Below are 27,441 nucleotides of genomic sequence, written 5' to 3'. Positions count from 1 at the left end.
CAGGAGGTGCTTTACAGTCCTCAGAGGTTCCGGAATGCCATTTCAGTCACACCAATATCATGTTCCAGGATGAGACAGGAAACAGAATTTTATTTTATTTCAGTTCAGAGCCTGAAACAGGAACTCTTTGGTATTTTGAACATTAATTCGACATTCAGAATCACCATTAGCTGGGATAAGTGGGGATTAGCTGGCCTGAAGGCTGATTCTAAGCCCAGGATGAAGTTCTCACAACTTCAGGACGGATTCTGCCCACTGCAACAGCAACCATGTGTCACACAAGTGCCACTGAAGGCTCTGACACAAACAGCACAGTAGACTCTCACATCATTGTGTACTGAGCCAGCTCTGCTCACTCTGCTGAATGCTGGCTCACTAGATCCCTCCGGCCTGGCTCTATTGTTTCTACACCATAGCACTTACCATCCTCTGACGTCTAAGTGTTTGCTGACATACTTTGCTACTATTTGTTGTAACCCTCCAGCTAGAACAGAAGTTCCATTCTCGAAGGATCATCATCTGTTGTTCATCTGGGAGACACTTAGTAAGCACTGAAGAATTAATGAATGTTGTGAATAGTGGGTGACATCACCTGAAGGGCTGCCACCTCAGTGGGCCTCCTGGTTCAGTTTCTTGAACTCCACCACTTGAAAGAAGATGTGTTCAAGGATATGTTTGGCATCCTGTTGATCCTTTGGAAGTTTACTTGTTACTCCAAGAATGTCACCACACTTCCTGACATAGAATTCCAGGTCTTCATCAGTACCTAAACAGGGAACAGTCTGGTTAACCCTTAACGTCCACTCTTTCCAGAATTCAGACATCATGTTTCAAGTGTTCCCTTCTGCTCACTACTCAGCTCTTCCTACAATGATGTCATCACAGATGTGCTGATAAGGACAAAGGTAGCATATTCTATCATTCTTCAGTGACACAGTCTCATGTCATAGCCCAGGCTGGCCTCAAACTTGTAACAGTCTTCCTGCCTTAGACAAGTTCGCTGAGTGCTGGGATTACAGAAGTGAGTCAGTATGTCCAGCCTGGTCTACTCTAGCTTTTCCACTCCCCAATCAAGCACTATACACCACAAAGCACAACAGCAACCAAAGGGACTCAAGGCCACTGTGAAAAGGTCATATACAAAATTTAAAGTAACATTTATGCCGACCATGTTGGTGCACATCCAGAATCCCAACATTTGGGAGGCTGGGGAAAGAGAATTACAAATTTGAGACCAGCCTAGGTGACACAGGAAGACTCTGGCAAATAAAAGAAAACTAAGACTGGGGACATGTTTCAGGACTGCAGTGCTGGGGTTCAATCTCCAGTCCCCAGAGAGAAGGAGCGATATTTACCATAAGATTATTAGAGAAAAGTAAAGTTGTGGGTTCAATCCTTAGTAAACAGAAACAAAACCCCACCATTTACTGTACATTATCAGAGAACAGCAGGGCATGACACAAGGTGGCTCACATACACCTGTCCTCACAACATTTGAGAAGCTAAAACAGATGTGTCATGAATTTGAGGCCAGCTAAAGTGACCAGCTGAGTTGGTTTTTTTTTTTTTTTTTTTTTTTTGGTTTTTCAAGACAGGGTTTCTCTGTGTAGCCCTGGTTGTCCTGGAACTAACTCTGTAGACCAGGCTGGCCTCGAACTAAGAAATCCGCCTGCCTCTGCCTCCCAAGTGCTGGGATTAAAGGCGTGCGCCACCACTGCCCGGCTGACCAGTTGAGTTTTAAGAGCCAGTTTACAATGCTTTGTAAAACCTTGTTTCAAAAAAACCAAAAAGAAGCAGGGCCTGATGGGAGGTGGACATGGGAGAGTCAGGAGTTCAAAGTCAGTCTCAGCTACATACTGAGTTCAAGGTCAGCCTGGCTATATGAACCCATATCAACCCTCATCCCAGCCCCCAAAATTAGAAAAACACAAAGAAAAACTTACCTGTCACAACAATGGTCTTCTATAAAGCCATTCTTAGCAGTCCTGTGTCTAAGATGTACAGTCAGTACTGTTCTTCTTGAGATAGAGTAGCACACTGTAGTCAAGGCTGGCCTTGAACTCAGTGATCCTCCTGTCTCAGCCTCCTGAGTGCTGGATTATGTGAGCTGTTGTTAACCAAGCTCCATACCACAGGTTGAATGTGAGACAAGTGACTACCTCCTTTGCTAGTTGCCATGAAGGCCATTCCCAATTTCATTGTTTTTTTTTTGTTTTGAGGAATGAGGTCTCTCACATGGTTCTAACTGTTCTGGAGCTCACAGATCTGAATGCCTCTGCCTCCCGAGTGCTGGGATTAAAGACATCATTATAATGTACAGTTCACTGCATTTTTAAAATAATGTTATCTGTGTATGCTCACGTCTTTTCTTAAATTCTGTTTTTAGGAGTAGGGCCACTGCTTACAGTGGGTGGTTAATTTTATGTCTCTTGCCATTTGGGTGCAGGCCTGTTTGCTGTGTTAGAAGCAGATCATATCAGGAGGGTTAACAAGCAGGAAGGCACCCCAATTTGAAGTCTATGGAAGTCTTTTAGCCCTGACTCCTTTTTCTGTTCTTATTTCTTAAAAGAATACTTAATTGTCTTATTATTACTAACTGTGTGTGTGTTGGGACAGTGGTTTGTTTGTGGCACACATGCAGTCAGAGGACAACTTTATAGAGTTGGTTCTCTCTTTTCACCTGTAAGTGGGTTCCAGGACTGAAATTCAGGTAATCTGGCTTTCTTTTCAAGATCCTTTACCCGCCGAGCCATCTAGCCAGCCTGTGAGTCTCTTTAACCTACATGTTCCTGTGACCAATGACTCAGGTCTGCAAGGTAGACACCGGGGTTAGTATTCAACTTCCACCACTTAGTCCACCAGAACTAAGATGCTAGGGGGCCAAAAGTGACACTTCAGTTTTCTGCACCGTGCTCAAATGTTCTAAATTAACTAACTTCAGAGGACCAGATTCACATGCAATGAAGACGTGTTTGGCTTTATCCACCTACGAAGACTCAGTTCTCCAGGAACCTTTGTTAAGCAGCGAGTCACAATTTACTTGCAGTAAATAAAATTCATAAGAGAAACAATGTAGCTGGCCAGTACTCACACTTGTTGGTGATCTGAGCAAGACGTGCCTTCTCAGAAGAGAATGTTTCATCTAGATCAAACAGCTCTAGGGGAGGGGGCGGCAACTCCCGGAAACTTGGAGGGAAGACCTAGGGGAAATGCAGTCTTTCAGCCAAGAGTCTCTCAGAGTCTAGCAGTGGCAAGAGCACAAGCAATGATAGGCTGACTGAGCCCGTCCCCTGGCAGGAGCCATTGCAGCTCCATCACTTCATCCATTAGGCCCATACCAAGTACAGCTTAATCTCCAGTAAGCAACCAAGCAGAGCCAGCTTTAACCACACCACTAAACTGACCAAGGCACTGTAACAGTGTCATGAATTCAGCCAAGCCTGGCACTGGGGGTAGTACAGTGATGTCACAACCTGTTCCTATATACTCAGGCCTTCCTTTGTTTTGAGACAGGCCCTTGATACACACACACACACACACACACGCACACACACGCACACACACGCACACACACGCACACGCACACGCACACGCACACACTCTTGCCACAGCCTCCTGAGTCCTGAATCACAGGTGAACATCACTACAGTCAGCTAGCTATTGTGTGTTCTTTAGGAACAGAAGTCACTGGGGAAGCAGATGTATATTAGTACAGAAAGGGCTAAACTTAATTTTCCTAGGTATGGCCCATTGATGAGCTGGTAACTACCAGCTCTAATAACAAGTAACCTGAGCTGTAGGATTTGCCATTTTTAGGATATAAACATCATCATCACCAATTTCAAGCTAGCAAATTGACCTTTAAGATTCCAGAATGTGTTCACGCCTTTAATCCCAGTACAAGGGAGGCAGAGACAAGTGGATCTATGAGTTCAAAGCCAGCCTGGTCTACAAAGCAAGTTCAGAAAAACAAACACCACCACCCCAAAATGAACAACAAAAAGACCCCAGAATGTATGAGGGCAGGGAAAGATAGCGAATGTTCAGTTAATGCTGTACTCAAAAGATGCAAAATGCCATACACATGGCTACTGTTCTGTGGCTGCTGCTTCTCAACTGAAACATTACCCCAAGAAAGGAAAACAAAGACTCATGGGAGTTAGGAAACTTATACGGTGTAGGAAGCTCACAAAGTTACAAGACTCATCAATCTATCTGGAGGTTAAACAAGCAATACATTATGGGGAAAGGTAGGTGTTACTCTCAGGTGGAATTTCCTTGGGCAGGACACTCCAAGATGCAGCTTTCCTGAGTATTCACCTATGCTGAGGTTGGGCTTTTTGGTGATACAGCTCGCTGACAAGTTTCCCTTTCCCTGCCCTCCTGTGAAGAACTCCTCACCATGCTCATGTAAGTAACCAAGTTAAAATAACTCACTGGTTTACTAAAGAAGACTTGGGTGGAATCATGGTTTTGGTCTGTCATCAGTGTCCTCTAGAGTGAACATGGTTGTTCATGTCTCCTCACCAAGTCATACTGTGGCTGACAGTGTCATACAGCCCCCAGGCTGTTAAAATCAAACTAAGGATCTGAGTGCCCATGTCTGGGAAGACATCTCCAAGACTTTCTACCTCATTACCCAGTGTGGTGGTCTGAATGAGAATGGCAACCATAGGCTCATGTATTTGTATGTTGGGTCCTTAATTGGTGGAACTATATTGGGAAGGATAAGGAGGTATGCCCTTGTTGGAGGAGGTATGTCACTGAGGATTGGCTTTGAGGTTTCAAAAGTCCAAACCAGGCCTAGTCTTGTGCTCTCTCTGCCTCCTACTTGTGGATCAGATATAAGCTCTCAGCTGCTGCTCCAATGTCACGCCTGCTTGCATGCTGCCGCTCCTTATGATGATGGTCATGGACTCACCTTCTAAAATTTAGCAAGCTCCCATTGAAATGCTTTCTTTCATAAGTTGCCTTGGTCATAGTGTTTCTTCACAGCAACAGAAAAGTGACTAGGGCACTCAGGCAGTCTCATATATGCCTTCCAACCCCATGCCCTCAAGATGGAAAAGTTCTATAGCCACAAAAGCCCATGCTCTGACTCCTCCCTCGGCACTCTCCCACACGGAAGCCATAGAGAATGCTAACAGATGTGGTGTCTGAGTGTGCTTACAGGTCATGCACTGGGACTCCATGAGGATGCCATGCATAGTACAGACAAGGATCCGCAGTGAAGCTCTGCAGCAGGCGCCAGTGACACAGTTACTCACCGCAGGCTGAAGGGCTGGCAGCGGCATCTCAAACTGAGGTTGGACGAGCTGGAGTGGTTCATGTTTCACATTTAGTTCCTCATGAGCCCTGGGTTAATAAAGACAAAAAAACGGGAATAAAGGTAAGACACTGGTAAAGCACAGGTAACTGCTCACACTGTAGACACATCAACACTATGTAGAAAAATACAAAGTGTGTCGACTAAAGGGCTTGCCAAATAGCTCAGTGGCAGGGTATATGCCCAACATATGCGAAGCCTCAATGCTTCCAGAAAGCAAAACAAAACATCTGCTTTGGGCTGGTGAGATGGCGCAACAGGTAAAAAACTTGCTACCAAGCTTAATGACCTGAGTTTGATCCCCAGAACCCCCATGGAAGAAAGAGAGAACTGATTCCTATAAGCTGTCCTCTGTCCATATGTTCACACACACACACACACACACACACACACACCCCATCTGGGAAGAAGGAGCCTCAGTTGAAGAACTGCCTTCATTAGTCAGGCCTGTGGGGTATTTTCTTGACTACTATTGATATAGGAAGGCCCAGCCCGCCATGAATAGTGCCAACCTCTGAGCATTGTCCAGAGGGTTTTTTGTTTTTTGTTTTTGTTTTTCTAGACAGGGTTTCTCTGTGTAGCCCTTGCTGTCCTCAGAAATCCGCCTGCCTCTGCCTCTCTCTCTGCCTCTCTCTCTGCCTCTCTGCCTCTGCCTCCCAAGTACTGGGACTAAAGGCGTGCGCCACCACTGCCCGGCTCTGTCCAGAGTTTTAAAAGCAAGTTTGCTGAGCATGAGCCAGAGGGAGCAAGCCAGGAAAAAGCATTCTTCTGTGGTTTCTGCTTCAAACTCCTTCCTTGAGCTCTTGCCTTGACTTCCCTCAGTGACTGGGAAGTGTAAGATTAAATAATCCCTTTCCTCTCCAAACTGCTTCTGGACATGTGTTTATCACAGAAACAGAAACCAAATGACAACATACAAAATAAAATGTAATGCAAAGAAAAAAAGAATGTAAAAGTGTTACTCTCTAGAATCATCTTTAAAGACCCTTCTCTGGGAAGCTGCAGTCCTGTCTGAGCTGAGAGAACTCCCTTTTATATTCCATTCCAACTGGCTTTGGTTTTTCCCTGTGTGGACTGTGACCCTTGTAGCTCACTGTGTTTCCAGACTCGTTTTCACTACTGGAGACAGCAGTCCAGTATGAACTGCTCCTGGTGAGTGAGCACACTGAGGATATAAACTCCAGTGCGCTCACTGTCCTCAGCAAGTACTGACTGCATGCCCACTGTGGGTCTGGCACAAGCACTGTGGTAACAGGAGACAAAGGAGGCTCGCCTAAGACTTACACTCTTAGAGAAGAGACACATGGTACACAGAACACCAGGTAATAGCCAGGTATCCATTAGTAGTATGAAGAAAAAGAAATCAAGGGTAGACAGACAGAAAGGGGGCTGGAAGTAGGGCTGGTCAGAGGAGCCTGAGTAAGAGAGAGAGGGAAGTTATCCTGAAAAGTATCCTAAGCTGAGTCAGGCATGTGTAGCCCAGGACTACAAACCCAGTACCCAAGGGCTATGGCAAAAAGATCATTCCAGGCCAGTCTGAACTACACTGTAAGTTTCAGGCCAACCTAAAGTATAATTAAAAAAAAAAAAAAAAAAGTTTTCTTTTTTTTTTTTTTCCTTCTGGAGGCAACAAAGACTAGGCAGAAGGGGCTCCGAGTCCCTCATTGTCACAGCGAGGTAGAGAGAACATAAGAGGGCATTAGAGACACAAGGGCCAAGCTCAGGGGGCTGCTATGGCTGCTGCTTTGCCTTCACTGTCCTTCTGTACTGTAAGGTAATTCTGCAAACTAACTCCTAGTCCAATTTAATTTTTCTCCTTTTTCTATTCATTTAGGTTTTTTGAGACAGAATCTGACTTGTCTTGAACATGTAGTCCTCTTACCTCAGCCTCATAAGCGTGGTGATTATAGGCCTGACAACTCTGTACCTCACCCCACATAAACATTTGATACATATCTGTGGCCTTTCAAAATGACAAGCAAATGCCAGTGAGCATACAACTTCCAGCAGGAGTGAGGCGATCAGCCAAGCTACTGCTACCAATCACTGCCTCCATATTCTCTGGGCCAGAGGGAGAGCCTTTCCTAGGACTGAGAATTATAGGTTCAGGACATGTCAGACACTGTCTCAAAACAACTAAATGAATAGAATAAGAGAAAAGTCAAATTGGACTAGGAGTTGCATGAGCTCACTGTTACGTATAGTAAAAAAGGACAGATTCCCACAGAGAGAAGACAAGGAACTCCTGGTGAGCACCTGCCTATGTGTTGTGACCCTGGACTGTGCAGGATCACTGAACTCTTCAGTTAGGCCTCAAGACACTTTCTATACTGTGGCATAATTCCTGAAGTAAGAGGTGTAGAGACTTGAAGTAGCTTCCCATGCTGATTTTTTAAAGAGACAGGCAAGATAGTTCTCCTTATGTAGCGTGGGCTGAGTTTGAACTCAGTCAATCTCCTTCAGTCTCTCCACAGCTCACGCAGATATTCCCAAGTTGTACCAGCACACCCTGCTCAACAGCGTTTCTTTAACTTGTGTCTGTTAAGCTGTGCACTGTGTGCTGTCTGGGATGAGAATGGTTTTAGGAACTGAATCCACTGGGGTAGGGCACTCTGGGCAAGCTCCATTATATAAACAAAGCCCTGGGAATTTTCCCATGTGGTACAAGTCCTGGCAAGAGAGCAGCTGACTCAGGGCCAAGGTCCGATCTATGAGAACTAGGAAAGACCTCTAGCACAGGTGCATGCTCCAATCTGATTTCCAAAAGTAGCCAGAACAGTTTTTTCAGTATCAGGAACGGAACTGAGAGCCTTACGTGTTAGGCAGGATAGGCGGGAGCTTTGGCACTGAGCTGTGCACACAATACACCAGTCTGTCACTGACTAGGTGAGGAGTGTTGGCAGGCGGAGCTAGAAGTGTAGCTGAGCTTTAAAGGGTTCCTGGGGAAAGAGGCCACCAGCATGTGCCTAATAGGACATGATGGACAAGTGCCAAGAGCGTCAGCACTCTCTCTGACATGTTTAAGTGCTTCTAAGGGGAGTACACATATCTGTGTACTATGGTCCTGGAACCCAGGACTATATTAACCCAGAAAAGCTGTTGGCAAAGTGGGAAAGACTCGATTTCTGTAATGCCCTATAGATCCTAGAACACAGGGGATGGTAATTAATAGCAGTTCCCCGACATCATCCATACACCCAACACCAATTTCCCTACTGACTTCCACAGACCTGAGGATGTCATCCTGTTACATCTGTGTGACCTAACTACTATCGCCAGGCTCAGGTTTTCAAGCCAGAGAGGAGTGCGAGTACAGTGTGTAGCCTAGGCAGCCTCAGTACTAACTTGATGACCTTGGGGAGGCAGGTGGTGTCCAGCTGGTAAATGGACAGGTCAAAGAGGGTGGTAAAGTCACGGGGGTTCTCATCGCCCTCCTGAAGACACACTCGGAGCTGCTCTGAAAGGGTGGCTGTGTCTGGTACCATCGTGTAGTCGGAAATCTAAAAGCCAAGAGAGAGTTCCTTTCAGCACAAGTAAATGCGAGTTTAACCTGTCAAGCATCTACCATCTCGGGTCTCAGCTACAGAACTTCTACTTCCTTGCCAAGAGATCCCACCACTTGTCATCACTGACAACTGAACCTTCCATCAGCCACTTTATGCAGAAAAAAGGCACAAAGCTCACTGGGCTGGCAGAGTCCAACTCTCCAATTACACGTACTTCAAACACAGCTGGAGCCAGGCTGATGTGACTAGTCCCCTTTTACTATCAAGGTCTTTCTTGAATTCTTGACAATCAACTCTCGCTCTCAAATTTACTTATCTCCACCTTTGTCCATCAATATCCTTTTTAATCACTTCAACTTTGTCAAAAACACTTTTCCTTAAGGGTATTTTAATGAACAACCTTTTTATTATTTCTTACAGTGAGAAACAGGAAGTGATCAGAAGAAGCCCATAAACTCCCACTGCAACAGACACACCAGCAGCATCTGGGCGTGGCTGCTCTTTCCCTTTGCACATACATCCCAGTCCTTTTCCCCTAGCCAAGGATATCTCCAGCACTACTCAGAAACAGAGCTGACACGGGTAAAGGACCAGGAGAATGGAAATCTCCACTCTAGATCTCCATCTCAACCGGACACTGTTAAATACAGTGCTGTATAAACAAGAGAAAACACAGCTCAGCATTGAGAGCTTTTCAGAGGACTGGAATTTGGTTCCCAGTTCCCATACCAGGAGGCTCCCAACCACTTGTTACTCTAGCTCCATAGATCCAATGCCTTCTTCTGACCTCCTTGGGCATCTGCATATGTGGTACATAGACATATACAGATGCATATACATACAGGCACATACACATACATACATATATATATATACACACAAAGAAAAATACAGTAAATCTTCAATAAACTAAAAGATAGAAGGCTCTTCAAGACAGAACACTGAACAAGTTTCGCTGGTAATTTTGTTTCCAGGGGTCACGTGTAGCACAGGAACATATGGGAACTCACTACTTAACCAAGGCCAACCTTTAAGTTCTGCTCCATCTGCTTCTATCCCCCAAATGCTGGGACCACAGGTATATGCCATCGTGCCCAGCTCCAACAGTCATTTTAAAGGTGCTAAATAGTGTACATACAGTGTGTGCAGTATTGCTTGCGTAAAAGATGAGGGAAGGAAAGTGCACATGTAGATGAACTTACCTAAGTATCAACTGACTCTGAAGAACCTATGGGACATTATGGTTGATGTCAATTGAGGGAAATAATAAAACAACCTGGTTGAAAGACAGAAGGAAGGCTATTTACCATGTATGAGTTTGTTAAACTCAGAACTATGTGAATGCATTACCTATTAATATATGCCTGTAATCTCATCACTTTGAGAAATAGTTTTAAGACTGCACTAAGGCTCAGGGAACCTCCAGGAAGAGAGAGCAGAAGACTGTAAGACACTGTAGTAAGAGTCAGAGGACCTGGAAGTCTGCTGTGAGATTGTCTCCCATAAATGACAGAAGCTATACTTTGTTGGTACCTCAAACAAGACCTGAACAATGACCAGACCAATAGACATGGTAATTTGGAAGGGGCAAATCTCACAGGGTCCCATCCCTAGACAAAGAACTATAAGCAGCTAATAACTGCAGAGAGTGGGAGAATTAGCTGGCCTCAGGGTTGAGCTCACAAACAAAAAGTCCTATATGCAATTAGATGTTATATGTAACCAGATGTGGCAGTACAGCCTGTGATCTCAGCACTCAGGAGGGTAAGACAAGAAGACTGCTGTGAGCTCAAAAAAAAAAAAAAGAAAAAGAAAAAGAAAAAAAAGAAAAAAAGAAAAAGAAAGACCACACAGGACCACGGGATGGTTCAGACATTGAATGCTTAGCATATAAGAAACTCCACCATGAAACAAACAAACAAACCAGCCAGACAGACCTGTTTCACAAAATCTTTTGCTTAAACACAGGAGATCTGCCTGAGCATTATAGGGATAATAAGACACATTCACTTTTTTTTTTTTTTTTTTTTTTTCCTGAAGCCCTAATTTAATCTCAGTACTTGAGAGGCAGAGGCAGGTGACTCTTTGTGAATCCAAGGATGGCCTAGTCTCCATTTTGAGTTCCAGGCTAGCCAAGGCCATGAAATCCAACCTCAACAAAGCAAATCAAAACAAACAGAAAAAAAAAAAAAAAAAAAAAAAAAAGGAGGGGGGAGACAAATGACCTCTCCCAATTCTCCAACTTTTTTTAAATAAAAAAATAAGCAGAGAAATGTCTTTCCCAGCAACACATGACAGCTTTAGAGACTTAGTCTCTAATAGGATGGTGTGCAGAGCGAGAGGACTGACAGGAGGCCACCTGCGCAATGACTCATCCCAGCACACAGCTCAGAGAGTGCAAACAAGCCGCCGTCTGTTTCCACTTCTCTGGCCTTCCATGAATCCGAGCTCAGAAAGTTTTTAAGGTTTACACATCCAAACATCAAAGAGTGCTCCCAGGGTGACTAAATGTCCAAACTTGCTCTTTTTACATTTATTTTACATTTTATTTATTTATTGTATGAGTGGGGACACTTGTGCCAAGGCATGCACATGGCAGTAAGAGGACAATGTGGACAATGTGTAGGAGCTGACTCTCCCTCTATCATGTAGATCCCAGGATTGATAAGGCTGTCGGGCTTGGCCACACCCTATAGAGAGCAAATGTTAACTCCTGATGCTCCTATGGAAGCACTCAGCCAATCCTATGATTAATTACCTACTCCCTAAGTAGCATCGCTTTCTTCCAACTGGCTTTTTTTTTTTTTTTTTTTTAAAGATTTATTTATTTTAAGAGGGCATCAGATCCCATTAAAGATGGTTGTGAGACACATGTGGTTGCTAGGAATTGAACTCAGGACCTCTGGAAGAGCAGTCAGTGCTCTTAACCTCTGAGCCATCTCTCCAGCTCCTCTTGCAACTATCTTAGGGGTGAGTTAAGAGTCATCTTTCTGTTCCTTTGGAAGTGGTTCTAAAAAGCTGGCCCCATTTTCCATTTCATTCCTCTATGATTCAGTCTCCTACCTCTGGGTCCTCAGCATCAATCTGGTTTAGGTGGATGTCTCCTGTTGTAAGCCACTGGAACACAACATCCTGCATTTGGAATGATAAACATAGTTAGACACCTGGCTACTTGGGAATACTGAAGGTCAGGCTAGACGAAATAATTAAGGTGGGGAGAAAATCAACTAGAATTCAAAAAAGGACAATCAGTCTTCTATTGATAAAATCTTTTCAAACTAGTGAGAATTTTGGTTTAAAAACCCAGTTATGTATGTGACACATTTTTTTGTTTGTTTTAATCCTAGGTCAGCAGGTGGTTATGATTGCCTCCTGCACTAGCAGGGGTGTGAGTTTTACCAGCAGTAGATAGTTTAACTGTGGAGACTCTGGAGAGGGAATCAATGGGGAGAACCTACAGAGGACCTGTGGGGCTCCTGCTCCTCCTGCTGCTGCTGGTTCCTCCTGCTGTGGTTTGTCAAGTGGGAACAAGTAGAGACAACAGGAAGAAACTGGAGATATCCTGACAAGAAAATTGGACTTGCCCCAAGGAACCTGACACCCCTAAATCAACCGGAAGTAGTCCAAAGTGTTCTAAACACCCTTTCTCCTCTAACCTTCTTTCTCTTCTAACTAGTATTGGGGGTTGAAAGGGATTTGGGTGGAGAAGAGTTAGAAGCATGGTAGATACTAAGAACCCAATAAAATAGATGAAAAGAGCATGCCAGCTAAAGGGTGCTCTCCAGTCTAAAGCAACCTTGGTGATCAGACATTTATCATTTGCTTCAGAGCATTCCACCATGTAACAAGTCAGAACTTCCTAAACCTGTTCACAATCCTAATGCAACCTTTGTTTTCTGTGATGACAATCTAAACTTTTAAAAACACACTTTTCATCTTTGGCAATCATGATATTATTAGTTCTTTTAAGAAAAAGTCCGACTGCAGCTCCGAACAGACCACTCCAGACCACGCGGTTCCAAGGGGGAGGAGGTTTATTCAGGGGAAAGGGCAAAGGTGGGGAGATGAAGATGGAAGAGATAAGAGAGCGAGTCAGGGGGGTCCTGGTGATGTAGTATCTCCCAGGTAAAGGTGAGGTAGCCAGGTGGATTCTGGGAGTGTGCGGCTGTTGCCTTGGCAACGATGTGGGGGTCGCCTAGATGTGACATCACTGGGTTCGGAGCCTGATACCAACAGATATGACAAATCATAATGATACATAAAAACCCCAGCTTTTGAAAAGCAAGCATTTAGGTTTCAGAACACAGTGAAAGGCAGTGGAGCTCCAGGCAGACCCCTTAGTCCACCTCCCACTAATCTAAGACTAGAAGGGCTCATTCCACCACCAGAGTCAGGGCACACCCAGTCCTCTGGCAGGTGAGCTGCTAGAATTCCAGTGTTCAGCTCTCGCAGCACTAGTTAAATGCTTGCTTCCCCATTCTCATCCTCACAAGCCGTGAGCTCCTCCAGCCACGCTGACAGAGCAAGGCCACACTGTCACTTGGCTCCTTATCAGTGATCAGTCACACACATAACTCACTCATTACACTCACTAGTGACGACCTTCATTTAGTCGGCATCCATGCCTGCCTGCCTGACTCTGGTTGGTCTCTCCCTTTCTACCTTCCACACAACAGAGGGGTCTGAGAACCACCAAGATTGTGGTTAAACCCTGCCAGAGCTCTAGAGGGCTGGCCTATTGCTATGTATTGTGATGCTAAATTCTATACAAAACATCTAGATCTAAGAGTGACTTCTCACATGACAAGCTTTTATTGAGTGACTTCTCCTGTTTACAAGCTTTTGTTGTACAAATCTTGTTCCCTGATTTACAACTATTGGTTAAATAAAATTGGCTGGAGCCAACTACAGGAGGGACTAGGGGTAGGCGGGTTTGGAGTGACTTGGTTGGAGGAGGGGAAAAGAGGAGGAACAAGAGAGGAGGAGGAAGCCACCAAGAGGGAGATGGAGCATGAGCACATGACCAGGAGAAACAGCAAGTACCTGGGGTACACCACTGTAGCCAGTCCTACAGTTAAGAGTAAATTAAGGGTTACCTCCCAGTATAGTCAAAGCCAAATAAAATAACCATAGTCTGAGTCTCACTTATTATAAGCTAGTTAGGGATAAGCTTAACCTGTTTGTACTATATCCCTGAGCTTGAGCTACTCGATTTACAAGTCAGGCCCCTCCCTCTTCCTCACCACTCTCTCAAGGTCAGCTACCTCTCTAATTCAGCAATACTTTTTCTACATTCACTCATCCTATGTCATTCTCCTGACATACTTACTGAAAACTTCTGTAGAGCAAGGGCTACGGCTGACTCAACTTTGTATTTTTAGTGCCAACCATCTAATATGTTTAGCACACTCATGTAAATGAGTGATAAATACACTTATCAGGATTTTCCAATGATGTGGAAGTCATACTTACACAGTGTACATTAATTTGATGAAAGAGAAAAGCTTACCATAATTTTGCTATTTTCTTCTTTATCTAAATATTGGTCACTGAACATATGACATGAGCCAAGCACTGCCAGCTTTCCGAAACCTTGGTTCTGTTGGTGACAAAACGATGTTAGATACTTAGATCCTAAACCACACTTTGTAGACTTACTTATTTTTCATTTATGTACACGAGTGCCTCACCTACAGGAACCATGTGCAGCAAGTGCATGGACGAGTCTGTGCAGGCTGAGGAGGGCATGAGATCCCTGGAACGGGAGTCACAGGAAGGTCTGAGCTTCCAAGTGAGCTGTGAGCTGTAAGTGGGTCCTGAGAACTAAACAGGCCTCTGCAAGAGCAGCAAGTGCTCCTAACTACTGAACTATCCTCACCCCTACAATACTACAAAGTATCTGCCTTTCTGATAAATATGAAAAAATGATGATTACCAGTGTTGGTTAGGTTTCAATGAGTGAGTCTTTCACCACACTGCTACTAAAATTATCAATATCTGCAACCAAAGCAGGAGAGAGCTTAGTGGGTAAAGTGCTTGTGTGAGCAAGAAGCCCTGAGTTTGAATCCTCAGAACCCACAGAAAGCCAGCTGAGGTAGCACGCATGTCCATAACCACAGCACTCCTGTGTGGTTGTGGGTGGAGGAGAGAAAATCCCTGGACCTTTGGGAGCTATGCCAGCTAGCCAGGCATACATAGCAGGAACAAAACAAGAAACCCTGTCTCAAACAAAGTCCAAGATGAAAGCCAACTTCCGAGCTTGTCTGCTGACCTCCAACTGTGGAGGAATCCATGTGCCCACATTCACACACACAAATGCAGATACAGGCATGCATGTACATGCACACACACCATATACACTGTACATACACATAAAGGCAAAAAAAAAAAAAAAAAAAATCCAAACCCCTGCAACCAACAATCTGAAACATACAGAGATTCTATATAGTAATCATAATTACAAATAATTAGAAATAAATCCAAATGTTTAGTGGGAAAACAAACTTCAGCTTCTACCTCATTAAAAGCAAATGCTTCACAGGAAAAATATGACTATTTTGTTGTTTTTTTCTTTTCAAATCAGGGCATCATTATGTACCCTTGGCTGGCCTTAGCTGGCCTGGAACTCAATTCACAGAGCTCCATCTGCCTCTACCCCCAGGTGCTGGGATTAAAGTTGTGTGCCTATCATAAAGTGGTTTTATACTTCAACAACATAACAATAACCCCATATCTAAGAAAGTCAATACCTTTGAGTGATAGAAAGCCAGAATGGGTCTGTTCAGTGGGAAGCAGACAGAGCCTGTGGACAGAACAGCCACTGCTGGCTTCATGACGCTCAATGTGGCACCATAAGGGTAGACAAAGGTGAGAGCCCTGTAAAAAAGCAAACACCCAAGTGATTGCACAGTGGGTTTTTGAAGCATGAGATGGCTCAGCAAGTAAAGACAGTTGCCATCAATCCTGAGTTCAATCCTCAGAGCCCACAGAGCAGACGGAGAGGACTGCGAACGATAAGCTCTTCTCTGAGTTCCACACACGTGCTAGTAAGTGTACATATGTCCACACACACACACACACACACGCATGCTAGGAAGTGTACATATGTCCACACACACACACACACAGTAAGTAAAAATCCCAGTACTCAAGGCCTGACACAAAAAGACTGTGAGGCCAGCTCGCACTACATAGCAGGTTCCAGGCCAGCCTGTTACACAAAGCTTTGTCTAAAATAATAAAAATTAAAAAAAAAAAAAAAAATAGACTCTGGAGCCTACTACATAGGTCTGAATCTGTTCTGACCACACATTAGACATGTGAAGTTGGACAATTACCTCTATCTCTATCACTACTTAGATAAATTAGAATGTAGTCAATTTAATTCAGTCATTTAAAAGAATAAAGTACTTATATTGTTATACTGGGGGAGACCTAGAAACCTAAATTCCATCCTTGTAAGATACAATGATTCTCTTCAGGGAGGAACACAGATTTACAGTGTAGAGTTACTACTTTGCTTCCTTTTAAGCTACACCAAGGGTTGAGGTTTTTGCTTTATTTTGTTTACATACCAACCTTACTTTTCCCTCCCTCCTCTCCTCCCAGTCCTCCCCCATCCACTCCTCCATTTCTCTTCAGAAAAGGGTAAGCCTCTCAAGGAGATCAACCAAGCATATCAAGTTGCAGTAAGACTAGGTACCTCCATTCATATAAAGGCTAGACAAGGCAACCCAGAGACATTACCTCAGAGTAAACAAACCCAAGAAGTAAGTTAGTGTAGCAATTCTAGTATCTAACAAAGTAGACTTCTAACCAAAATTAATCAAAAGAGATGGGGAAAGACACTTAATACCAAAGGAAAAATCTACCAAGATGATGCTTCAATTCTTAACATCTATACCTCAAATGCAAGGGTACCCGTATTTGTAAAAGAAACATTTCTAAAGCTTAAGTCATACATTGAACTTCACACAGTAATAGTGGGAGATTTCAATACCTGAGTCTCAAATGAACAGGTCATCCAGACAGAAACTAAACAGAAATAAAGGAGTTAACAGTTGTTATGGCTGAAACAGGCCTAACAGATTACAAAACATTTAACCCACCGAAGAATATATCTTCTTCTCAGGACCTCATGGAACCTTCTCCAAAACTGACCAGGTACAAGAAAATTGAAATAAGTGTCTATCAGATCATCACAGATTAAAGCTAGTTTTCTTTTGGTTTTAATTGTGCATATGCATGTATGCAGTACCCACAGTACAGAGCAGGACTCCAGAGTTAAGGTGACTGAGCTGCCTGAGATGGATGCTGAGAACGACCTTGGGGCCTGCAAGAACTGTATGCACTTTTAACCATCTTTCCAGCTCCCAATTTGGTTTTTCTTGGTGATGGTTTTGTAGGTCTGTTGGTGAAGATTACTTCTATAAGCAGAAAACTCTTCATTTTGAAAAAGGTAACTCTTGGAAGAGCAAGTGCCTTCCTCTCAGGGAGCTGCAGAAACACTCACTGGGCATTGTTTCCACTGTTCTCTTCATCAATGACTCCAGGCACAGCCTTTCCTGCAGCTCGGCTAATTTCTCTAAAAGAAAAACATTAAAATCTAATAAGCAAAATGTTGGGGGACATCACACTGCCTTCATCAACAGTTATGTGACCTAGACGCAAGGACTCTGTACTTTGTCAGTTTTTAAAAATTAAATAAAGGCATGCCCACAAATCCACATTCTTTTCAGATATTTGCAAAAACTAACATTAAGAAATTAGGCTTGAACCAGGGATGGTAGTGCAGGCCTTTATTCCCAGTACTTGTTAGCAAAGGCAGATGGATCTCTGTGAGTTTCAGTCAAACCTGACCTACAGAGTGAGTTCTAGGCTACCTAAGGGTACACAGGTAGACAATGGTCTGAATCAAACGAAACCAAACAAAAACCTAGGGTGGTGGTGGCGCACATCTCTAATCTCAGCACTCAGGAAGAAGAGGCAGGTAGATACTTTTGAGTTGGAAGCTAGCCTGGTCTACATAGCAAAGGAGTTTGAGGAACAGCCAAGGCTACTCAGAGAAACCCTGTCTCAATAAACATAAAAATAAACCAACCAATAGAATGACAGTAACAACAAGAGACCTAGGCCTAGGGTGGTATATAGCCCAGTTGGAAGAGTGCGAGCCTAGCATGTTCCAGGCCCTGGGTTCTGCCCCTAGGAACACATAAACAGGGTCTGGGGGTACACTGACACTTGAGTGTGAGGGAGAACACATAAACAGGGTCTGGGGGTACACTGACACTTGAGTGTTAGGGAAAACACATAAATAGGGTCTGGTGGTACACTGACACTTGAGTGTTAGGGAAAACACATAAACAGGGTCTGGGGGTACACTGACACTTGAGTGTGAGGGAGAACACATAAACAGGGTCTGGGGGTACACTGACACTTGAGTGTGAGGGAGAACACATAAATAGGGTCTGGTGGTACACTGACACTTGAGTGTGACGGAAAACACATAAACAGGGTCTGGGGGTACACTGACACTTGAGTGTGAGGGAAAACACATAAATAGGGTCTGGTGGTACACTGACACTTGAGTGTGAGGGAAAACACATAAACAGGGTCTGGGGGTACACTGACACTTGAGTGTGAGGGAGAAACAGAAGGATCAGGAGTTCAAAGTAGTTTGGGCTATGTGACTCAAAAATACAAAATAAGAAGAAAACTAGACAAATGTTCAGTTCAGTGCCTTTTTTGTGCTTTAGAAATAGGATCTTAAAAAAGAGAAGACACAAAGTTGGGAGGTGTGACAAGACGGGGTGGATCTGGGAGGAATTGGGGGGAGGAGTGGGAGGTCATATGATCAAAAGACAGTATATGGAATTCTCAAAGAATGAATATAGGAAAGGAAGGGAACAAGGAGGTCTTTCCATATAGCACTGGTTAGCATGGTTGGTACTTGCTATTTAGCTCAGGGTGGTCTCAAAACTGCACCAATCCTCTATAGCAGACTACTAAGTGTGGGGATCATAGGTGTGTATAACCATACTCTCAGTCCTCTAGCCTGAGTCCTAGATCCACATTCTACACTGTATAACCAGGGTCAGCAGAGTACTTGCATATGGCAGGCTCAAGTGTGGAGTGAATAACTTACAACACAGGAAGCAGCCCATGGGCCATCTGATATGGCCATCTCATATACTCATTCCTTATTCCCAAAGCCCCCATCTGTTAGGATCTAGAGCAGGGAAAGCTGACTCAGTCTCAGGCTCTATGAGGTGAAATCAGGGTCAGTGCAGAGTGGGCATGGGGCCTAGGATAGCTCAAACAGCAAACCTTGGAACTACTCTTGAGGGAATGGTGAGAACAAATCATATCATGCTCTCTCTAGACAGTGTGGCAGTAGTTATGAATGAGGGAACTGTTCAAACCTGCTGGAATCTGGCTAAAGTAGCACCACACTTGTAATTCCAGCACTTGGGAGGGTGAGGCAGGAAGTTTGAGGCCAGACTAGACTACATATGGAAAAAAACTTTGAGGAGGCAGGGGGAAGATAATGGCTTTAATAGACAAACAAACCAAGATATTCAGCTTCGAAAATAGGAATGCAAATCTGAGAACTGGGTCCTAATGCTGAGACTCCTTCGGTCAATCCATACTGAATAGCTACCCTACTTTCAGGCTTTCCAGTAACATATGGTTTAATCCTATGTGGATGGGCTTTTCTTTTACTTGGAGTGGAAAGTACCCTGATCAAAGGTAACTGAGAAGGTGTCCAAAGCTGGAAGAATATAATTTGACAAATAAGAAATAAATAAAGCAAGAAGGCCAAGAAGGGAGGTGTGGTGGTAAGGTGGTGTGTGCAGGGTGCTCGCCTCAGCACTCTTACCTGTTCAGCACTCCGTCTGAAACCAGAGCTTCCTTGGGATGGAAATACTTGTGATACACATTTCTAACCACAGCATCTTATGGGGCAAACAGGAAGATAAACTTTAGATTAGAAGCAAGCTTGACATAAACACTCATTCAAATTTTGAAATGAAAAGAAACTAGAATTCTATTCAAATCCCTTCCATGTTATCAAAAGTCCAGTCTACTAGTGAGCTCAGGATGGACAACCATGAAATCCACATGGTGGAAAGAGAGAGCTAATTCCACCCAACTCCAGTTGTCCTCTGACCACCATATGTACACATGGCACACTCATGGACAAACAAATAAAATGTAGTAAGATAATAATCACCATTATTAACCATGATTCCATATTCTTCTAGAAGAAAGTTAATATTGGTATCAAATCTGGATTCTCCCCCTTCTCCCAGCATCACCAGGATATCCCCACCATTGTCAAGGTACTTCTTCAGGACTTCAAACTATGGGAAGGAAAAAACAATGACTATGGGCAAAAGACTTTTGTTAAAATACCAACACCACAAATAAGGCCTTAACTACAAATAAACACTTCAAATCTGTTAGCCATTTATATGGTCATAGGATAGTATAAAATTTTCTCTCTATGTAAGATCTAGCTCTTGCAGGTATGGTAGTTCATGCCTTTAATTCCAGCATTCTGGGGCCAGAGGCAGGTAGATTTCTGTAAGTTTGAGGCCAGGCTAGTCAAGAGAGTACATTCCAGGATCAAAGTGGTATGTATAGAAACCCTGTCTCAAAAAACAAAAAGACATCCAGAAAGTGGTGGCACACACCTTCAATCCCAGCACTTCGGAGGCAGAGGCAGGTGGATCTCTGGAAATTTGAGACCAACCTGGTCTATAAGCAAGTTCCAGGACAACAGAGAGACCCTGTTGTGAAAAATCAAAATAAAAAACAAAACAAAAAGATCTACCTCCAAGTTTACCTTTGAACATTAAGCTCTAAAATGCTCAAAGGGGATGCAGCACAGGTGGTAGAGTGCTTGCCTAGCAGGTACAAGGTCCCCAGCATTGTACAGAGGACCCAACACTTAGGACTAGTATCCACCTATATAACAAATGCCACCTTTCTTATGAGTTTAAATGCACAGTGTTGGGAGCTGACTTAAGCAGAAAGAGGCTAGATCAACTTTGCAGCCATCTGGAACCATATACCCTGATGAAAGACTTGGTTGTCAAAAGCCTATAACAGCTGAAGCACACTCTGATAAATATATTGTTTATCCCACATAGCTTGGTTTGCTGTTTAGTGACCTCAGCTGTATGGTGCACGTGGTAAAGTGTTTTCACCTGTGTTCTCCTGCTTGTGTATATAAATACCTCAGAATTCCCTTCAATGAGGGAGACTTGAGAAAATAGAAGAGACTGAATCACGTAAAATAAAAAAAAAAAAAAAAAAAAGAGAGACTTGAGAAAATAGAAGAGACTGAATCACACCCTGTCTTGTCTCCATTCTTCGTGTCTCTTGCCCCAAGAGCCACACTCTCTCTTGACCAGAGCACTTAGCCCCAAAAGCGTTGAGGCAAAGTGTTGAGGCAGAATGTGGGCCTCAACAGCACAGGTACGCTGGGCATGGTGGGGCACACCTGTAATTCCAGCACTTAAGAGAGTGGACACAGGAAGGTCACAGATTTGAGGCTAGACTGGGATACAGTTTTTCTATGTTCAGAGTAAATTATGGCAAAGAAGTGTGCTTGACCCTTAACCACCTTCCCGTGGGTTTAGTACTCTCTGGGGAGTCACAGTTCATCGCCACAAAGGGGAGATGACTACTTTAAGGGAACACAGCAGGTGTAGAAGGGAGACTCGAATCCATGATTTCAGACCCTTGCTTGCTCCTGACCTCTCTCTTGGTTCTGTATGAATATTCCTTACCTCGGCAGCAGTAAATTTTTCCCTTGGTCCAGCTGTGATCCATAGTTTCACCCCAATTAACTTCTCAGAAGTGATTTCATCTTTTAAACTGAAAAGTCATTTTAAGAATAAGTAAAGAGCCATAATTTAAGCCAATTTATAAGTTACTGTAGCCTCTAGACTATCTAGAACCATAAAGGTTGAGACAGTTAGTAGCTTAAAACAGCCTCTCTCCCAAAGTGAGAGCCGGTCACCGGACTGCCCTGGAGGCATCCAGGCTATGTTCAGAAACTCCCAATAAGCAAAGGAGTTCAAGTTAACCCCACTAAAGTATAAAGAAGTCTTCCAAATACTAATTCAATCAACAATTCCATTTGTTTACGTATATTTTAAAACAGGGACTCATTGCCCAGACTGGCCCCAAACTTACTATGAAGCCAAGTCTAACCTTGAAATCTTATTCCACCCACTGCTACCTCCCACGTGCTGAGACCACAGGCATGTGACACAGAGCCTGGCTCTAACCTCAACTTAGACAACTACCTGCTTTCACTCATTAAAAACAACAAAACAAAACCCCACTAAGGAGTGGAGCTGTAACTTAGTGGTAGAGTGCTTGTGTAGCCTGTGGAGGGTGTTAGATTCATCCTAGTGACCACAGGGGCAAAAAGACATTTAAAGGAAGCACATCAGAAAACAAAGACATTTTCATTTAACTCTCACTTTTCCTTCCCTAAGCTGAGTGTTAAACAAACTTAAAATATTTCTGTCTCTTAGCTAAGGTTAAATATAAAATATGGAGAAAATGTCTGACATCAATGAATCTTTGTTTTCAATTGGGGGGCAACTTAATGATATGCTGACTAATCTTCAAACTATTGATGAGTTCTACCATCAAGCCAACATTATCACTCAGAAGGCAGTGCCCAAGATCACAATCACCTCTGAATCTTCCAATTACTCCGAAGTCTTTTCTGCAAAGATTTGTAGCCAGTGTTGGTGGTAAACACCTCCTTTTTGTATGCATTGAAAAGAATGGTACTCCGCAGCTCCTTCTCCATGGTTACCTTATAGATAAAAGACAAACCAAAGAAGCAGTAATTTTAAAATGCCTTCTAAAGCTGGAGAAGGGCACACACAGCTGTACCTATCTCTAAACCCTAATGATTCTCAAAGGCTGAGAGTGAAAAGCCAATGGCCAAACCCGATGCAGCCTGAGTCGGGTTTTAACTCTCTGGCTGTGCCTCTGGCTTTGCTACCTGCCTACTTTCATGACTTTGCCTACCATCACCCTCCTGTTGTATACTGGGATTGCTCGCTACTGACAAGTGTAGGGTATACCTCTCTAGCTTATTTTAGCCATAACTTAGTTTATTTTATAAAATAAGATCTTACCATAAATACTACTCTGAAACACACTGTATATATGGCAATCTTCCTTTACTATGAACCAATTCTTCCAAATAACTACAGAGTATTCTGTTTTAAGGACAATGCAACTATTTAACCAATCATAAATGTAATGACATATTTTTCAATTTTCCTTGCTCATAAAAGACTAAAAACATTCCTAGACTTTCAAAATTTTTTTTTTGTTTTTTGTTTTGTTTTTCAAGACAAGGTTTCTCTGTATAGCCCTGGCTGTCCTAGAACTCACTCTGTAGACCAGGCTGGCCTCGAACTCAGAAATCCGCCTGCCTCTGCCTCCCAAGTGCTGTGATTAAAGGCGTGTGCCACCACCACCCAGCAGACTTTCAAAATTTTATCTATTTATCTAGACTCATTTAAAAATTCTATCTGCTTGCCTGCCCGCCCCGCCTGCCTATCTATCTATCTATCTATCTATCTATCTATCTATCTATCTATCTGAGACAAGGTCTCACTATGTAGCTCTGGTTGTCCTGACACTCATTATGTAGACCAAGCTGGTTTTAAACTCAGAGATCCACCTGTCTCGGTCTCTAAGTGTTGGGATTAAAGGTGTGCATCCACATGCCCAGTTAGACTCATTTAAATTTTTATTTATTTATTTATTTATTTATTTATTTATTGTCTTTCCAGATAGGGTTTCTCTGTATAGCTCTGGCTGTCCTGGAACTCACTCTGTAGACCAGGCTGGCCTTGAACTCAGAAATCCGCCTGCCTTTGCCTCCCAAGTGCTGAGATTAAAGGCATGTGCCACCACTGCTCGTCGATAAATTTTATTTATATGTATGTATATGCATGTACATGAACCAGAAGGCAGATTCCCTAGAAGCAGACTTACAGACAGTTATATGTCACTTGATGTGAGTACTGGGAACCAAACCAGGGTCCTCTGCCAGAGCAGTAGGTCCTTTAACTGCTGAGCCATCTTTCCATCTCCCTAAAAACATATGAATGTGGTAGTCTGTGCATTTGCAGCATTAGACTACTATCTGTTGAATGGTTAAAAAAAAATGTACAAACTACCCTTCAAAACACTAATAACATATTTCCATTAACAATGTTTCCACATACCACTATTTTCTAGTCTTTGTCATCTTTACCAACAAAACAAAATACACTCCTTATCCATGGCTTTGCTTTTTAGGGGTCTAGTTTTACCAGAGGTTAAATATGGTCTGGAAATTTAAGTGGGAAGTTCCAGAAATGAGAACCATTCTGGGTAGTATGATGAAATCTTATTTTTTTTTTTTTTTTTGAGACAAGCTCTGTGTGTATGTAGCCTTGGCTGTAGATGCGGCTGGCCTCAAACTCACAGAGATCCACCAGCCACTGTTTCCTGAGTGCTAGGATTAAAGGTGTGTCCCTCCAGGCTTGTATGATGAAATCTTAACACTATCCTACCTACCTTGTCCTGGACATGAGTTATTTCTTTATGTAGCCCATGCTGTACATATTACCTAGCTATTAGTCACTCAGTTACCACGTCTATCAATCAGATTGATGGACTGATGGTCTTGGTATCATAGGGCTCTATTCAATGCACTGTAACAATATCCTAATAATTCACTGCCACACAGGCACTGTATAATCTCATCACAAGGTAAGTGTAGAATAAGATATTTTGAGAGAAACCATATTCACCTAACTTTTGTTCTGTAATATCAGCTTGCTTATTTATTTACTTATGAGTGCTCTATCTGCATGTATGCCTGCATGCCAGAAGAGGACATCAGGTCACATTATAGATGGTTGTGAGCCATATGGATGCTGGGAATTGAACTCAGGACTTCTGGAAGTGTAGCCAGTACTCTTATCCCCTGATCCATCTCTCCAGCCTGAGTAGTATTAGCTCTTATAAATGTGTGTGTGTGCGCGCGCGCACGTGTGTGCGCGCGCGCGCCCGCCTCCACTGACTGTCTGAACAGCTGCTGCACATAAGGGGAAACTACCACACGGGCTATCTGTATTTCTTCTCATTTTCCTGTCTGTGTCCTCTGGTCATTTTTCCATGGGGTTTTATAATTCTCTAATCAGTCATCAAACAAGGTTTTTTCAAAATTTTATCTGCCTTTAGTCTTGGCTTCTGACAACTTTTTGGCTTAATTTTGCAGGTCATACATTTTATAAATCCAAAAGTATTTATCTCTCTTTCTGGCTTCTGGTCGGTGGGTACATTTAGAAGAGCTGTCCCTGTGGTAAGATTTTTAAGTATATCCAATGTTGTGTGATATAATTCCTTTTTATTACATTTTTATTAACGTGACAATGTCACGAATGCACATAACATACTTGTACCATCCTCTCCCTTTTGCGCTCTTTCCCCTCCCACTAACTCCCTTCTTCCCAGACAGTCTTCCCTCTACTTTCATGTCTTTTTTAAAAATAAGTTTAGTTAGGATTGCTTATGGGAATGTAAGAAATGTGTGGCGATGCCTTACCATTAAAGAAAATGTCTCCCCTGTCCCAGCAACTTTTAAGTGTCCACAGAATCTCAATGAGGGACCCCGTCCTGTCCCTTCCACGAGACAATGTTGACAGGCCAATCTGCTACAGGTCTCCTGCAAGCAAACGAGCTATTTTTTGTTTATGTGCATTGGTGTTTTGCCAATGTGTATGTGCGTCTGTATGAGGGTGTCAAATCCCTGGAGTTAGAGAAGTTGTGAGCTGCCATGTGGGTACTGGGATTTGAAGCTGGGTCCTCTGGAAGAGCAGCCAGTACCTATAACCACTGAGCCATATCTTCAGCCCCATGATATACACCTTTTTAACACTGAAATTTAGGTCCATTTGTAGACTGAAGAGTCAGTAGTCACAGACACTTTGCCAGCAAGCCTGAAACACCCATAGGATGATGTCCTTTTTCTTCCACAAGTACTCAGTGCCACATGTACCACATACATAACCAACAAATGTAAATTAAAAAATGTTTTGGTTCATTTGAGACTTACTCTGGTACTCATGATTGGCATCGTTATCTAAATTACTAGAAGACTGCTCAATTCCAATACATGTTCTAAGACCTTCAATATACTTTGTTTCTTTTGAGACAGTGCCCTATAACCTAGCCTCTAATGCACTATGCAGTGGAGGACAAACTTGAACTCTTTAATGTCTTGCCTCAGTTCCCTGTGTGCTTGGATTACAGGCACACTGCCACCATGACACTGCCTCTCAAATGACTTTTTTTTTTTCTGTTCTGAGGACCAGACACTCAGGGCCTCATGCAGACATTCTATTAACTAAGCTGCAGCCTTAACCCCTTCAGTGACATTGAAAACATTTCGTCATGTTGACTTCATCACATGACAGAGCTACTTTTTGCATAGTTTATTTATTTATGTTTTTTTTTTTCAAGACAGTGTTCCTCTGTGTAGCACTGTCACTCTCTCTGTAGACCAAGTTGGGATTAAAGGTGTGTGCCACCACAGCCGGCTAACAGAGCTGTACTTTCCTGTTCTATCCATCTTTGGAATGTTTGTTTTCACTTTGTGTACATACAATATGCAGTACTCTGCCTTCTCCAGTTTCCTGATTAGAAAATCTCAATGATCACATTAGTGATGATGACACTATTATTATATTAGTTCTATGTGACAAACAATACAATACTGGGATTTATATTTTTCTGTTTTTAAGACATATTTGGGGCGGGAGCAGATTTCTGAGGAAAGTGAATAACCTTCCTTGAGTATTGGATTGCTCTTAATGGAAGAATACACTTCTTTATTTTATTTTAGCACCGCCACTTCCTTCTGAAACAGAAGTAGGTCTGGGGTCCTGTCCAATTAGAATTAGAATGATAAGGATAGGATAAGGCTTTAAAAATCAGTAATAAGAATATTAAAACAATATTTAAGTAGCGCTGTCCAACCATTCTCTTATTTTCTCTTCAATAACCTAACAACGTAAACTAAATTTTTCCAGAATGACGAAAAAAACCAAGCGTGGATGCAATGATAGCTGAGTCTGACTTGACGGCTGGCTCCTCGTCCAGGGTTTTTTTTGGGGGGGTTTTGTTTTGTTTTCTCCTTACTCTGCAGGGCTACGACAAAATCGCGCAGTCTGAGCTAGAGATTCTAGATTATTTCCAGGTCCAGTTCCTAGCCCATTTACGCGCCCTCAGTTTACCTCTGCCGACTTCGGGATTCCCACAAGGCTGGCCTAGGGGTCTCCAGAGCGGCATGGCGAGGCCGTCATCATCTCCAGCCGGCCCAACGACCTGGCGGCCCGCACAACCCGACCTCTCCTTACCTGAGGCCAGAGGCCGCCAGGTATCCAAGGCCGCGCGCCGAGAAGGCGTGGCTCCGGACCCCATGCAACTTCCGCCGCGGCGTGATGACGACAGAGCGACAGAAGGGCGGTGCCAGATGTCAGATGCCAGCGGATGCTGCGGCCTGTTGGGTAG

The 27,441-nt window shown here is 43.3% G+C and overlaps 1 protein-coding gene across 3 annotated transcripts; it reads right to left on the bottom strand.

Annotated features, from left to right (window-relative positions):
* Positions 1–70: 70 nt before the first annotated feature.
* Positions 71–27,441, bottom strand: Ift52 (intraflagellar transport 52). 3 transcript variants are annotated; one of them, XM_034496162.2, is made up of 13 exons: positions 27,288–27,441; positions 22,551–22,675; positions 21,630–21,717; positions 20,066–20,195; positions 19,712–19,787; positions 17,345–17,416; positions 15,582–15,708; positions 14,342–14,431; positions 11,896–11,964; positions 8,672–8,826; positions 5,268–5,355; positions 3,092–3,200; positions 71–766 (listed from the first exon to the last, which is right to left on the bottom strand). In XM_034496162.2, exons 2-13 carry the CDS (start codon positions 22,667–22,669, stop codon positions 609–611), a joined length of 1,281 nt encoding a protein of 426 aa, XP_034352053.1. In that variant the 5' UTR covers positions 22,670–22,675; positions 27,288–27,441; the 3' UTR covers positions 71–608. The 3 variants fall into 3 exon arrangements, with proteins under 3 accessions (XP_034352053.1, XP_034352052.1, XP_034352051.1); XM_034496161.2 differs by having other exon boundaries at positions 27,165–27,353; XM_034496160.2 differs by lacking the exon at positions 27,288–27,441 and adding an exon at positions 25,475–25,572.

Source organism: Arvicanthis niloticus, chromosome 2 (assembly GCF_011762505.2).
Source record: "Arvicanthis niloticus isolate mArvNil1 chromosome 2, mArvNil1.pat.X, whole genome shotgun sequence".
NCBI classification, from domain to species: Eukaryota; Metazoa; Chordata; class Mammalia; order Rodentia; family Muridae; genus Arvicanthis; species Arvicanthis niloticus.
Note: the sequence above shows the minus strand (reverse complement) of the source record. Positions and strands in the feature narration are given on the sequence as shown.

What these genes read in the sequence shown, in the direction of transcription:
- Ift52 (XM_034496160.2), bottom strand. An exon ending in TTGATGCTGAGGACCCAGAG is followed by an intron (nt 8,827 to 11,895) that starts GTAGGAGACTGA and finishes CTTGGCTTTTAG; the next exon opens with ATTTCCGACTACACGATGGT. An exon ending in TGCTCAGATCACCAACAAGT is followed by an intron (nt 767 to 3,091) that starts GTGAGTACTGGC and finishes TTCCCTGTTTAG; the next exon opens with GTACTGATGAAGACCTGGAA.